General features: G+C 31.6%; 1 protein-coding gene across 1 annotated transcript in view; it reads right to left on the reverse strand.

Annotated features, from left to right (window-relative positions):
- Window positions 1–221: 221 nt before the first annotated feature.
- The window catches only part of LOC115694999 (oxysterol-binding protein-related protein 4C), a 75,724-nt gene continuing 60,432 nt past the window's right edge, over window positions 222–15,513 (reverse strand). Inside the window, exons 5-7 of the mRNA XM_061117297.1 lie at window positions 9,555–9,846; window positions 8,042–8,144; window positions 222–706 (exon numbers count right to left, since the gene is read on the reverse strand). Coding sequence (XP_060973280.1) covers window positions 446–706; window positions 8,042–8,144; window positions 9,555–9,846 — 656 coding nt within the window. The 3' untranslated portion in view covers window positions 222–445. The remainder of the gene's footprint in view (window positions 707–8,041; window positions 8,145–9,554; window positions 9,847–15,513) is intronic.

A 15,513-nucleotide genomic window follows, 5' to 3' on the forward strand; every position in this document is an offset into this window, starting at 1 on the left:
ATTAATAATTTAGATATATATATATATATTAATTTTAGGGTTTTTAAATTTATTTATATATGTATATAATGTGTATAAAGGTATTTTTATAAATATAGTGTTAATTTATATTTTTCAAGTAATAATTTTTTATTTTAAACATATAATAATTATTTAACTAATCTCAACCTTAGATACCTCATTGTGCGACTTTAGAGGTTAAAAAAGTACATTTCAAAATGCCATAACAAAAATTCACATATTTTCACTTCTACATAAGTGATATCGTTAAGTGTTTTACAACAAATCGTATTATACAACATAATCATCGTATTGAATCAGTCTCAACATAAGAAACACATATTATTTTTAATACTTTTTAATTATAGCAAGATCAAATCGAAACCACATGAGATATGTCAGTGTAGGTTACAATACAAGATACATTACTTCTATCATGATATATTTAATTGTTCAATGGGACAACAATAGGAGCAGGTGGGATAGTCTTTTGCAAAGGTGAGCAGTCCCATCCATTTTCCTTGCTATAGGAGACACTAAAATATTTAGGAACCCATGTTTCAGACTTGGATTTTCTTTCTTTCATAAGCATTCTTTGATTTTCCTCAATATCTTTCTTTGCTTCTCCAGCTTTTGCCCAATTCTTTTCCATGATACATTGGCTCACCTCCCTCCAAACCACACCAGATTCACTTTGCCACACTCCCTAAAGCAAATAATACAACAAAAGTCATGTACAATAATTAAAATCGAATTAATTAATTAATTAATTATACTTGTGAAGCAAGACTGTTGATGTGATTGTTAGAAACCATGAGTGAGTATGTGAGGGTGCACTCTGTTTTCTCTACACTCTACTGCAGCATGGCTTAATTCCTTGAAGCTGACAGGTTGTTATTATGCAATCATTGCTAAGGGAATATTCTTTCCTTTTACGGTTATGCATTGTTTTCTGTGTATGACACTTGTCACTATTGTATTGATTCCCATTGTATTGGAAATGCCTATTTAATGAAAAGTTTGCCTCAATCTCAAATTGAGCTGAGAAATCCATTGCTGCATTTTTCTCTAAAACTTAACTTGGTATCAGAGCCAATCCGGCCTTCGCCAATGTCTACAGGCAACTCTCAGACTCCCCTCCACCCTACCAATCCTAACCAGAGTAATCATGGAGTTGTTACTGGAAATGGTAGCAGCTCTAATACCTACACTCACAACTTCACTCAACCCTTTAATACCCTAAACCAACAATTCTCTCTCAAACTCGATCGCAACAACTACACACTGTGTAACAGACTCGATGGTTTCATCAATGGCAGTCGCCCCTGTCCACCGGAGTTCATACCAGCACCAACCTCAACTGATGAAAAACCTAAAGTTTGTCTTAACCCCGACTATGAGCACTAGATTTTCAGTGACCAGCTGCTCATGGGCTGGATTTATAGCTCAATGACTGAATCTTTGGCTACCGAGGTCATGGGTTGTGCCTCATCTGCTACTTTGTGGAGTGCCCTAGAAAATCTCTTTGGGGCTCACTCTCGAGCAAAAATCGACGACACCAGAACATTGATTCATACAACAAGAAAAGGAACAACTCCCATGGTCGAATACCTCAGACAGAAGAAAATGTGGTTAGACAGCCTTGCCCTTGCTAGAGATCCCTACCCAGAAGCACATCTTATTTCCAATGTGACCTCTGGTTTGGATGCTCAATATCTTGCTATTGTTGTTCAAATTGAGGCTAGATCTAACATTTCATGGCAGGAAACACATGATATGCTACTGAGTTTTGATAGCAAATTCGAGAGACTTCATGCTGTAGGAGGGAACAACAAAGGCAATGGCACATCTGGGATTTGTACTAGACCTTCAGCAAATCTAGCAGCAGCCAACATACTTGGGAATCAACAACAAATCCGAATCGAGGAAGAGGAAATCATGGTGGTTACTTTGGAAACCGTGGTGGTTCATCCAACAATAGAGGAGGTTACCAAGGTCGCGGAATAGGAAGGTCCAACAACTCAAAACCAACCTGCCAAGTTTGTTGCAGGTATGGTCATTCAGCTATAATCTACTACAATAGATACGATGAATCTTACATTGGACATGACCCTAAAACAAAGCAAAACCAGCAAAGTGGAGGCAGTCACAGTTCATTCATAGCCTCATCTAAAATCGTGGATACTGATCAATGGTATACTGACAGTGGAGCCAGCAACCATGTCACTTCCTCATCAAACAATGTCAATCAAAAAATGGAGTATGCATGGTGGTAAGGATCATCTAACTGTTGGAGATGGTAGTCAAGTGACTATATCTCACATTGGCAGCTATAAATTAAAAACCAACACTGCTAGTGATTTGGTTTTAAAACAGCTGCTACTTGTCCCTAAAATTGCTAAGAATTTAATTAGTGTGTCTAAACTAACTACTGATAACAATGTGTTCATTGAATTTCACTCTAATTCTTGTTTTGTGAAGGACAAGGCAACAAGGAGGGTGCTGCTTCAAGGGACACTTAAAAATGGGTTGTATCAGCTTCAACCACCAGTTTCAAAGTCCAACCATCATCATTCTATTCTCTCTGTCAAAAACAATCAAAATCAGTATAGTATGTTCACTGGTGTTTCTATTTTGCAAAATGAAAGTGTAGCTCAACCTGTTGTCAATGAGCATTCAATTTCTGTTAGTGATATGTGGCATAGAAGACTTGGACATCCGTCTAGTAGAGTGTTGAAACAAGTCCTAAAGAATGTCAATGTTAATGTTAATCCTTCAAGCAATGAAAATTATCATTTCTGTGATGCGTGTCAGTATGGGAAATCCCATGCCCTTCCCTTTAAAAATTCAGCAAACTGTGCCTCTAAAGTTCTTGATCTGGTGCATACAGATCTTTGGGGTCTAGCCCCCATCATGTCAAACACAAACTACAAATTTTACATTCATTTTGTTGATGATTTTAGTAGATATGTTTTGATTTACCCACTCTAATCCAAATCTGATGCACTCGCTGCTTTCACACACTTTAAAGCACTTGCTGAAAACCAATTTGGAACGACCATTAAAACTATCAGAATAGATTGGGGTGGTGGGTACCAATCTTTTACTGATATTACCCTTGAACATGGCATCAATTTCACTCATCCTTGTCCTCACACTTCAGCTCAAAATGGTAGACCTGAGAGGAAGCATAGGCACATAGTTGAAATGGGATTAACACTCTTGGCTCAAGCTCATATGCCACTCAAGTATTGGGTTGATGCTTTCCAAACAGCTGTGTACCTAATTAATAGGTTACCTACACCTGTTTTGAATCAAAAATCACCACTTGAAGTCCTACTTAACACCAAACTAGACTATTCCTTCCTAAAAGTGTTTGGGGCTGCTTGTTTTCCTTGTATAAGACCCTATCAAACACAAAAGTTTCAATTTCACTCACTAAAATTTGTGAATCTTGGCTATAGTGAGTCTCACAAAGGCTACAAATGCCTAAGTTCAACAAGGAGGATTTACATATCTAGAAATGTAATTTTCAATGAAAACAGAATTCCTTTCTAGGAGTGGTTTCCTAAACACTTATGCTGCTGAACAGTAAACTGTTGTTCACTATCCTCAATGGTCTGAGCTACCTAATTTGCACCCTTTTGGTGCTGAAAACACTTCATTCCCTACTGATTTTAGTCCTGATGGTGCAACCTCTCACTCTCAAAGTTCCCTGGAAGCAGCATCAACCAACAATACAACTGAAGGTAATGAACACATTGATATTTGTAGCACACACTAATTATTCTGAAAGTTTATCTGCACCAGCTGTTGAACAAGAAATGCAGGAACAAGAACCTGTTGAACTAGTAGTGCAACAACCAGTTTCATCTCACCCCATTGTGACCCGTGCCAAGGCTGGGATCTTTAAACCTAAAGTCTACCTTGGTAAAACCAAATGGAACCCGAGCCTTGGTGTACCTAGTTGCAATGAGGAGGCTCTCAAATCTAAAGAATGGAATGATGCCTTTGTTTCTTACTTCACCATTTAACCTATCTCTTCAATGGGTTAAGTCCAAAATATAATGCCTTTGTTTCTCCAATCTTCACCGAATCTAAAAAACCCCTAATAGAAGAGATTAATCATTATTGCTTAGCTATGATGCATGTTTAGACAAGCAAAATACAACCACTACTCTTTGCTCCCTACAAGTTATTTTAAATTCCTTAACACCCAAAATCCATTCCTATAAACGCACCCAAACCTCCTAATACATTTTTTAACCCCTTGCAAAACTGACCTTCTTACCCTCGTGCTCCACCTCAATCTTGACCTACTACTCTGAACTGGAGTCACCAACCTTCTCTAGCACCACCTCACCGTTGGCCCCCTTATAGACCTGAATTCCAAATTTTCTTCAAACTAAGCCACACAACACCCTATTTCTATCATCACAAAAATCTTCTGTTCATTCCTCCACAACCACCTTACAAACAGTTTGATGCCTATCTCACACATCAAACGTCTTTACCTGCCTTCTCTCCTATTTTCTCTTCATACCAACCGCAACCCTCACCATCTGCCACATCCCTAAGCCCTTATACTTCCTCTTCAATTCATGACCCTAAGTGGTGATGGATTTGGGTGCCTCCCACCACTACACTCCCGATTTTAACCTTTTGAGAGCTTCCCATCCATATCATGGAGGCGATAAAATAACTATTGTTAATGGTATGTTTTCTCCTATCTCTAATGTAGATTATCGAACTTTACTTGGTAATGATTCTTTCCTCACATTGTGTCAAGTTTACCGTTCTCCTTCCTTTTCAAAAAAATTTCTCAGTTTCTCTAAGCTCTGTCAAGATAATGATGCTTATGTCCAGTTTTATCCTTATTGTTTCTATGTCATACACTAAGTCAGCCACTAACTCCTTCTCACTGATCTTCTTGATTAAGGGATCTATTATGTTTCTCCATCCTCCTTGTAGCCTTCATCTTCAACATCCTCTGTCTAGCTTCTACTATCTTCCAAAACCAATGTTCACTTGTGGCATTTCCTCTTAGGTCATCCCGCTAGTGAAACCGTGTGTTAATGTTGCTTCGTGGTGTAATTTTTCTTTTTCAAAAAAATATTACTATAGTATTGTTGGTTTGTCTTGTCAATTTGTAAATTCACACCGTCTTGCTTCTCCTAATTTTGTATCTCATGCTCAATTTTCTTTTGAACTAATACATTGTTATCTTAGGGGTCCTTCCCCGGTTACTACAATTTCTGGTGTTTGTTATTTTGAATTGTTCATTGATGATTCTTCTCGTTTTACTTGGTTTTATTTATTCAAAAAAAAAGATGAAGTATTCCAAACTTTTCTTACTTTTAAACCCATGATTTTCACTCAATTTAACGGTAAATTAAATGAACCCGCTCATACTAGGGTGGGGAGTTTTGTTCCGTTTCAACTTTCGTCCACTCTCATGGCATTCTTCATGATATTTCTTTCCCTCAAACTCCACAACAAAATGGTCGTGTTCAAAGCAAAAATCTTCATATTTTTGACACAGGTCTCACCCTTTTAGTTCATAATTCCATGCCCCTTAACTTCTGGCTATATGCTTTCTCCATAGCAATTTATCTTATAAATCGTTTTCCCACTTGTGTCCTTAAGTCTCATAGCCCATTTCAGGTTTTGTATGACGAACTTCCCTCTTATACTCATTTTTCATATTTTTGGCTGAGTGTTTTCCTTTCTTGCGCCCCTTAATGCCCATAAACTTGATCTTCTCTTCCCCATGCGTCATCCTCAGCCACATCATCAAAACCAAGAGTTAATTGTGTCTTCACTCATTCACATGTCGCATTTACATTACTCTTCATGTTATTTTTAATGAAAATATGTTTCATTTTGCCTCCTCATCTTCTATTTCCCCACCCATTAATTTTCCCCACACTATAATTAATTCATTGCCTTTTCCTTCTCTAAACTTTACTACCACTGTCAAATCTCCCTCTTTGTCCCCTACTCCAATCCCTAATACTTCTATTCACTCTCCATTGTTAGCTACTTCTTCCACTCCTCACACAGTCTCCTCTTTCAAATCTCCATCTTCTAACAACACTATGCCTCCTTCAAACTATTCCTCCTCTATTCCTTTAGTAGTAGAGTTACATGGTCAACTACCATTGTTAACTTACATCCTATGGTTACTCATGCTAAAGTGGACATTCATAAGCCCTTGTTATTTTATAGTGTGGCTGCAGGTACCCCGATTGTACCCTCCTCTTTTGAAGAGGCTTCCATTGATCCAGTATTATTGCATGCTATGGATAATGATTTTGTTGCTTTACGTTCCCAACGTACTTGGACATTGGTTCTCCTTCTTCCTAGCTCCAAAGTCATTGGCTACAAATAGGTATACTGTATTAAACTTAGTTTTGATGGTTTGGTAGATCGCTGCAAGGCTTGCTTTGTTACTAAAGGGTTTCATCAGACTCTGGGTTTTGATTTCCATGAGACTTTAAGTCATGTCATCAAACACACTACTATACGATTGGTGTTATCTTTAGTTATCTCTTTTCACTGTCCCATCCAACAGATTGATATTCAAAATGATTTTCTCCACAAAGACTTGATTGAGATAGTTTACTTGATACTACCCCAAGGCTTTGTTGATCCCAAATTCCCTCACCATGTGTGTAAGTTGTCAAAGTCACTTTATGGTTTAAACTAATCTCCATAGGCATGGCTTTTCAAGCTTAGTACTGCTCTTCTAGAATGAGGTTTTCATGCTTCAAAAGCTAATACATCCATGTTTATTTAGAAGTCAGGTTGCACCATGTTGATCCTCTTGGTTTATATCGATGATATCACCGTCTTGGGCTCTTCTTCTACCATTATTCAGTCCTTGTTGTGCTACTTGCATTCCAAATTTGTGGTCAAGGATCTAGGCTCCTTACATTTTTTTCTTGGCATCCAAATCCTCCGCTTTCCATCCAGACTCGACATGTCTCAGATTAAATACATACGAGACTTATTAACCAAAATAGATCTGTTGGATTCCAAACTAGTCAATACACCTCTATCTCTCACTCCCCTCTCCCTCCATGATGGTTCTCCCCTAATAGATTCCATTGAATATTGCAGGTGTCCTCCAATACTATACCTTTACCCATCCCGATATTACCTTCCCCATTAACAAACTTTGTCACTTCATGCACTCTCCTACTACCACTCATCTTGAAACTACTAAGAGAGTCTTGTGCTATCTCAAAGGGTTAGTCCACCTATGCTTATTGATTTGATTAGACAATACTTTCAACCTTAATTTGCTTTACTGGTGCGGATTGGACGTCTTGCCCTGATCACCGGAAAAGCATTAATGCTTACTGCATTTTTCTTGGTTTGAATCTAATCTTGTGATCCTTTTCAAAATAGAAAGTCTTCTCCCACTAAAGCATCGAATCTGAATAACGAGCTCTTGCCAATGGTGCCTCCAACCCGATTCTCCATGCTCGAACCAAACACGTTGAAATTCACTACCTTTTATTTGTGAACTTGTTCAACGACAATCCCTGTCTCTTGCCTTCACTCCCTTCTCTGATCAACGTGTAGACTGTTTGACCAATGTTTTGGTCATCTCTCGTTTTCAGGAGCTTCATACCAAACTCACTATCCTCCCCGACCCAATGAGTTTGAGGGGGGATGTTAAACAGTAATTGCATTTGTTAACTAAGTTTGTTATGCTTGTTGTATTCCCTTTACTTTACAGTTGTATTTTTCATTTTAGGGTCCTCTGTTTTGTCTTCTATATAAGACCTCTGTACTGTATTGGCCTTCTTGAGGAAATACAATACACATTCTCATTTTCCCTGACAAGAATGAACAACAATTAATTTGAAAATTATTTATAGTTAGTTAGTGCTAAGTTATTGATCTATGTAACTTGAGCAAAAAATAAGCTGACATGCCAAGGGTGAAAGTTTATGTTGTATTAGCAAATTGTAACCATATTTCAACAACTATTTTAAGTAATTTATTTTATAGTATGATTTATATATAGTACCTTTAAATCCTTAACAATGGGAGTTTTAAGTCCTGAAATTGCTTTTTTTGCGTTATATAAAATATTTACTTCACCACTTTTAAGATCCTTGAGTGTGACACTTCTGCATCAAGAGTAAATATAATATAAATTATTTTTAATAATTACATTAAGGGTTTTTTTTTTATATAGTTCAAAATAATTTTTTTTTTTTCTTTTGCATTTTTACGGAATTTCACATATAAATTTCTATTGCAACTAACAGAGAAATCTAAATCACAACCAAAATTCATATAACAACCCACATAAAAATCACCGGAGAAACAATAATTTAATATCCCTTAAAAATGGAAGTTATTTTTGTTGTTAATCTTGCAAGTCTTGTTTATATCACAACTTTTTTTACTTATATTTTTGAATCTCAAGTGTCTTTTCATTTTAAGCGGCTGACAACAAGCCTCTTAAGATCCCATTACTCAATTTAAAATCCAACAATAGACATTTAAGAAAATATCACTTGTAGTCTAGTAACTAAAGATTGGTGAGCAAAATGGATACTATTTTTAGTATATATGGTGTTTGCATAGAAATATATTTACGAATATTGAACCAGGATACTTAGCTAACTAAAACTAATTTTTAGATGGAACTTATAAATGTTGACAATTAAGATAGGAAAAAAATAAAAAAAATTATAATTTTCAATAATATAACCCTACTATAACTAGATTTATATATATATATATATATATATGAAAATTTGTTCATATATTTTCACAATCTATAAGAAATTTTAGTATCTTCGATAAATGAATAAATTGTGGCGTCATTTTTTTATATGAAGAAGACATAAGATTAATGACAAGGAATCATTCATAAATTTTCAAGATAACCTAAATAATTTAGGGTGCTAAAAAAAATCAAACAGCTTGATACACATGCGCTTGTTTTGATATTTAGGGTGCTATAATGGAGTGGTTCGGCCGGAAATAGCTGAGGCTATTGGATTCCGAGAGACTTTGAGTTGGATTAAAAATCAAGGGTGGAATCAAGTTGTACTGGAGACAGATTGTTTGATCGTTGTGCAAGTTTTGCGGAACTGTTTTGAAATGCTTTCTTTGTTGGGTTTGATTATCAAGGATTGTAAATAATTGCTTGCAGAACTAAAAAAATATTTCTTTTTATTTTATTAAGCGTTCAGCAAACGTAGTGGCTCATGCTTTTGCAAGAGCTTCTAGTTTATATCCTGAATGTAATTTTAGTATGAGGAATTTCCCAACTAAGCTGCTATCATGTTTGGTAACAGAATTTGAAGTATAATAAAACTTATGAATATTCATTAAAAAAAAAAAAAAATCTTTAATTACCCATAATTTCTTAAAATTTATTTTAGGTCTCCTATATTATATTATATTTGTCATGTGAAAAATATATATAAACAGAGTTGCAACTTGACCATATACCAAAAATACTATAAATAATAATCACTACTATTTTATACAGTGATACCCTATATATTGAGTTAATTACGTACCTATCCCAGTGGCCATTGATATCAAAAAGGGGCTCATTCTTGGAAGAGGAATGAAAGATCTTTCCTATAATAGATTTAGGAGTTCCTCTTAGTCCTACAAATGATCTTCCTCCAATAGTTAACTCTGCTTCCAGACCAGTTTCAAGGCATCTCACTTGGTAAGTACCACCCCACCCAACTCCAGGTGGAAATAACTTCAATAAAAAATTTGGAGAGTTCATTACATAAGTCTCTTTATGATTCATAAGTTTCAACTCTCTTTTTCCTCTCGTCTCAGCTTCTATCAAAGTACCTGTTTTCATAAATGTTTGTTGGCAAAGTGTTTAATTATTTAAACAAACTATATATAATTCAATTTTTACTAATATACAAATTTTTATAATTAATATATATAAATTTATATTAAGCAAACTAATGTTATTTCATTGTGTGGTTGTCCTCGGCATGTTGTTAATGTTATATTTTTCACTTTTCTTTTATAGGGTGCTCATGTTATTTTTGATGATTTTTTTTTAGGTTGTTTGTTTAATTATTTAGGCAGAATGTTTGACTAACTTGTAGCATTGGATTGGACTTTCATGAATGGTCTTTTCTTTACACTTTGTTGAATCATGTTGTTTAGTGGTTGTTAATGCGTTTTCAAAATTACTTTTCTTTCCTCAATGAACTTAGTTTTTTGTTAGAGGATTTAACAAGTTTGATGTCCAATTTTCTTGGAGTGTCCATAATCCAAGTACGTCAAATGGCCAATGAAGTTGCATATGGATTAGCTATTAGAATATTTTATTTATGGAAATTATTTTCTAATTAAGGAAATGATTTTCTATTTAAGGAAATAAATAAATAATTGATTTTCTGATAAATGAATATTTTATATTCATTGAATCTGGACAGAATCAATTACGTAATATTCTATATATGGTCAGATTTCTATATTCATTACCTGATTTGATTTCCTGAATTAATTGTCAAAATATTTTGACAATTAATGTGGCACAGATACTGATGGAGTATCTCACCTATAAATATAGGGTCTCAGTCCCCGAGCTCCTCACTCATTCTGTTTATAACAGCAAAATCCATCTAAAGAGAGTTGAGAGAGCGAGGAAGCCCGATTACCCACATCAACCAGTTTCCCTTGCAGATCAAATCTTATGTGGGTTTGAAGCTCAAGAATCAATGGCTGGAGGTATTTCGATCCTTAAGTTATATAGTGTATATATTTGTTTAATTCTGCATTTTATATACACATACATATATTTCAGTTTATACATATAAATTGTCTAACAGTTGGTATCAGAGCGGATTATATATCTCTGCCTTGATTTTTTTTTTTTTTTGAGTTTCATATATATATATATATACATTTACGGGGTTCTTCATTTATAATATAAATTATATATATTTTATATATACTTTTATATTATATAATCCCGATTATATATATATATTCATACTCAATTTATTTTTTATATATACATATATATATTCATCTTCATATTTACGTTCATATATATATATATATTATATACATTCATTTATACCGTATAATATATATATTTCTCAGTATACTTTCATATTATTATTCATTTATTCATTGATTTCTTTCCATATAATTAATTATCATATTCTATTTTATATTTGTATGATATTTATATGGTTTAATATGTATATGCAAGTATATATGTATATATATGTATACAGTATTAGTTTTTGTTTATATATATATATTTTATATATATATATATTTTCTTTTCATTTACGTATATATATTCATATTTATATATATACACTTTTATATTCATATTTCATAATCTATATGTTCATATGTATACAGACATTCATATTTATATTCATATACTATGTATATACATATAATTTTTCATGTATATATGTTTATATATAATACTCAATGCTTTCATATTTTTATTGCATAAAATTGTATGTAATATTATCTTCCATACATTAATGATGATTTTATGCAGTATATACATTGTATACGAGTATATATATACATGAAGGTTTTATTTTTCGGTCTGTAATTTTTTCGTTTTCATTTTTTGGTATTTATTTCGAATCCTCTACTTATTATTATATTCATATAATATTTTAGATCTATTTTATGAATGAAAAGGATTTGAAAACCATCTGAAAACTGAAAAATTCTCTTAAGAACACGATCGGACCCGAAAGAATATTTATGAAATTAAAGTCTACATTTTACGTATTTTTTGATGCTTGAAATCAATATGGATCTCTTAATTTATTCATTTAGATCATTTTTGAATTGATTTCATGAATTTTAGTCGTCGGTGTTGTTTTTCAGGGCAGTTTTTTCAAAAAAAAAAAAGGAAAATTAAGAAAAATTTAAGAAAATTCCAAATTTTTTATTATTTTGATTTATTTTTGAAATTTTACTTTATTTCCTTATTTTTGTTTATTTAGTCAATTAAATTACATTTATTTAAACTTTCCATTCTTATTTAACATATATCTTCATATATTATATGTTATTTAGTAATAAATTATTATGGAAAGTTTTTAATTTGGTAAATTAATTACATGCTTTATTTTTACATGTAATTACAATAATTGTGATATTTTAAGAATGTGAATATTTAATTATTCTACAATTAAGTGCGCAATTATTATATTTATTTACCAATTAAGTAATTGATTGATTAAATTAATTGATAATCTGCCATTAAGTATATTCTTTAATTTTGCATTTAATTTATTTCATATAATTAATTGTACTAATTTGTATATTTACCTTATTTATACAAACTAATTATTAGTACAAATATTTAAGATATTATATGGTTATAAATGCATAATTAATTACATATCATGGAATTAAGCATTTAATTTATTATCATACAATAATTGTTTTAATTTGTATTTATTTGGAAAATTTATTTTTAATACAATTAATTTTGATTTGTATGATTTAAATGCTATACATAAATTCTTTTTATAGTGCTAGATATATTTAGAAATATTCAAACATTAAGATAGGTTGAATATTTTATATAGCACATTAAGTTTCATAAAACTTCATAAAATTATTCATAAAATATTCATAAAACTTCCTAAAATGAATAAAATATGAATAAAATGTAAGTAACTTTGTGGTTTGACATAAGAAAACATGAATTTGGGACAAATGCTCATATCTAGAACGGTTTTTAATGATCTTCGGACGACCACACTAGGAGCATTAATCTCAGTGATTGTCTACTATGTTAATAACGAAATTACTTTTAGGTAGAGCCCAATACCTAATGTCAAAGTGAAAATATAATTTTATATAATTAGGGAGTAGCCACAGCATCCTTATTTGTATAAAATTATATATTAATTAAAATTCACCTTAATAGACATAACTTGTAATTAATTATATAGGTATAATAATTTTACCCCACAGGGATTTTATTATATTTGTATAATTAATTAGGATAATATGTTAAATTAAGTTCTCTTAATTTACCCCACAGGGAGTTATGGGGATTTAATTTAATAGTGTTATCACAAATTTAATTAAAGATAGATAATAAACCTTCATTTTCCAAAACTAATTGTTTAATTAAATCTATCATAAAGTTCATCTAATTTTATTAAATTTAAAATTTAGCCCACAGGCAATTTTGGATTTAGTAAAATTTTAATCTTCAGTTTATACTTTGGTGTCTAGTGAACCACATAATTTTAAATAATTAGAGAGTAGCCACAGCATCCTTAATTATATAAAATTATATATATTAAGTGGATTAAGATCACATAATGGACATGAATTATGTGAACATAATAATCTTACCCTACATGGATTTTATTATATTCACATGATTAATATGTTAAATTAAATTCTCTTAATTTATCCCACAGGAAATTATGTAGATTTAATTTAATAATTTTATCATAAAGTATAAAATTTTGAAACATTTATAAATAATTAAGTGTTTCATACCTTTCATTGAGATAGAAATATTAAACTTTAAGTTTTTCATAAATTGTGTAAATCTATCATAATCTACATCTAAATCTAATCTTATTAAATTAAAAATTTAGCCCACAGGTAATTTTTGTTTAATAAGATTTCATATTTAAGCATGTTTATTCATTGGTAAAAACATGATTCATTTGAACCTCAAAACTATATATGTAATTTTATTACATCACTATTCATAAATTTCTTCCATACTAGTAGAAAATTTCTTCCATAACAGTAGAAATTTTCAAAATTTATTCTGATAACTTCATCTAGCATATACAGTTTTTACTGTATAATTAAGAAAAATAAATCACACTTTATTATCACCAATAAATTTTAATTTATTGTGTATGAATTCATTCTAATATAGTTAATGTGATTATTAACACATAGTGGATTATTTTAGATTGTTATTCCACATTCATAATTTCTTGCAAGGTTTACAAATAAACCTAAGAAAGTTAGTAACTGTGAGCAAATCTTATCCACAGACAAGATAAGTTCTCACATTTAGAAGTTTAAGGAACAAGCAATATAGTAGTGGCTTTATTTTAAAATTGGCAAAGACCTTTATGTTCCAAGATTCTATTGAAACTTGATTTAGACACATTTAGAGGTCTTTACTACAAATGATGTCACTCATAAAGATATGCAAGTTCAATCTGACAATAAGAAATGTGTTATTAATAAGAATTCTTCTACATTATAGCACCAAAGATTATGGAACATATCTCCATAAATAGAATAAATATTAGTAAATGGTGGGGATATTCATTACACTTGATTTTACTAACTTTATTTAGAACTTGTGTGAATTTCATTAAGAATATGTATTCCAACAAGTTAAAATCGGTGCATACTAGAATTCTATCATATTAGAAATCATACAAGTCAATTAATTTTGAAGACATGGACTCAAATTTTGCATCTCCTTTTTAACGATTACTCACATAAATAATTTTTCTACAAAAGTATAGATTTATATGTTTCAAAGACATTTAAATCTTAAGTAGAGAAATTGTGCATTTTGCATATTAAGATAGTGAGATCAAATATAAAATGGAGAATACTACATTAAAATTCGTGAGTATGGATAAACTCCCAGTCTATTTGTAAAGTTTCTTTAAAAGCATGGGTTCATTGCCCGATACATATGCTTGGTACACCCAAATTATAGTGTGTAACAGATTTAAGAAACTAAGCATTTTTTGGACATGGGGTGGAGCCTACATAGCAAACTCCAATCTTTCCTAAATCTTTGTCTATTGATACTCAACAATGGGGTGTACATATCGAATCGTGTTCTAACCAAAGTTGTTTCTCAAATATATTTTGAGTTGTGATAAGGTTGAAAACCGACTTGATGACATGTACACATTTTATAAATGCCCATATATAGTTAGAGTACAATTGTCAAAGAAAAGATCTGGGCCCTAAACAATAAATGAGCATATTTCATTTGAAAAGCTATAAGGTTTAAGGGTTACATATTTTATTATCCATCTCACAACACTAGAATTGTGGAATTAAGAATTGACTTGATCAGTGGGAGTGATCAATCTAGGAACCTAGTTTCCGAGAAAGATCATTCATATTTTCTCAAACTTCCACCTCAAGTATTAGATTAATTATGATTTAGTACAACAACCCTTAAGGTTAATGGTTATTGAGAATTCATAACTAATCATTAATAGTCTACAAGTCATTGATAAAATTCTAATAAGTTATGTTATTTAGTAATTGCTTATAATTTCTAAAATAACATGCATATTGAACCATTTGCTCTTTTAAGAGTTTGTTGGTCCATCCTTAAGATGACTTATTAGAACAATAAGATCAATGTTTTCTAGTGATTACATTTTGTACAATAAGAGTTCAACTACAATATTAATTTGAGACATAAATTAAATTATAGAATGATAAAGAATTGAAGTTGTAGTACAACATGCCATGAATGAAGAAATAAAT

Source organism: Cannabis sativa, chromosome 6 (assembly GCF_029168945.1).
Source record: "Cannabis sativa cultivar Pink pepper isolate KNU-18-1 chromosome 6, ASM2916894v1, whole genome shotgun sequence".
NCBI classification, from domain to species: domain Eukaryota; kingdom Viridiplantae; phylum Streptophyta; class Magnoliopsida; order Rosales; family Cannabaceae; genus Cannabis; species Cannabis sativa.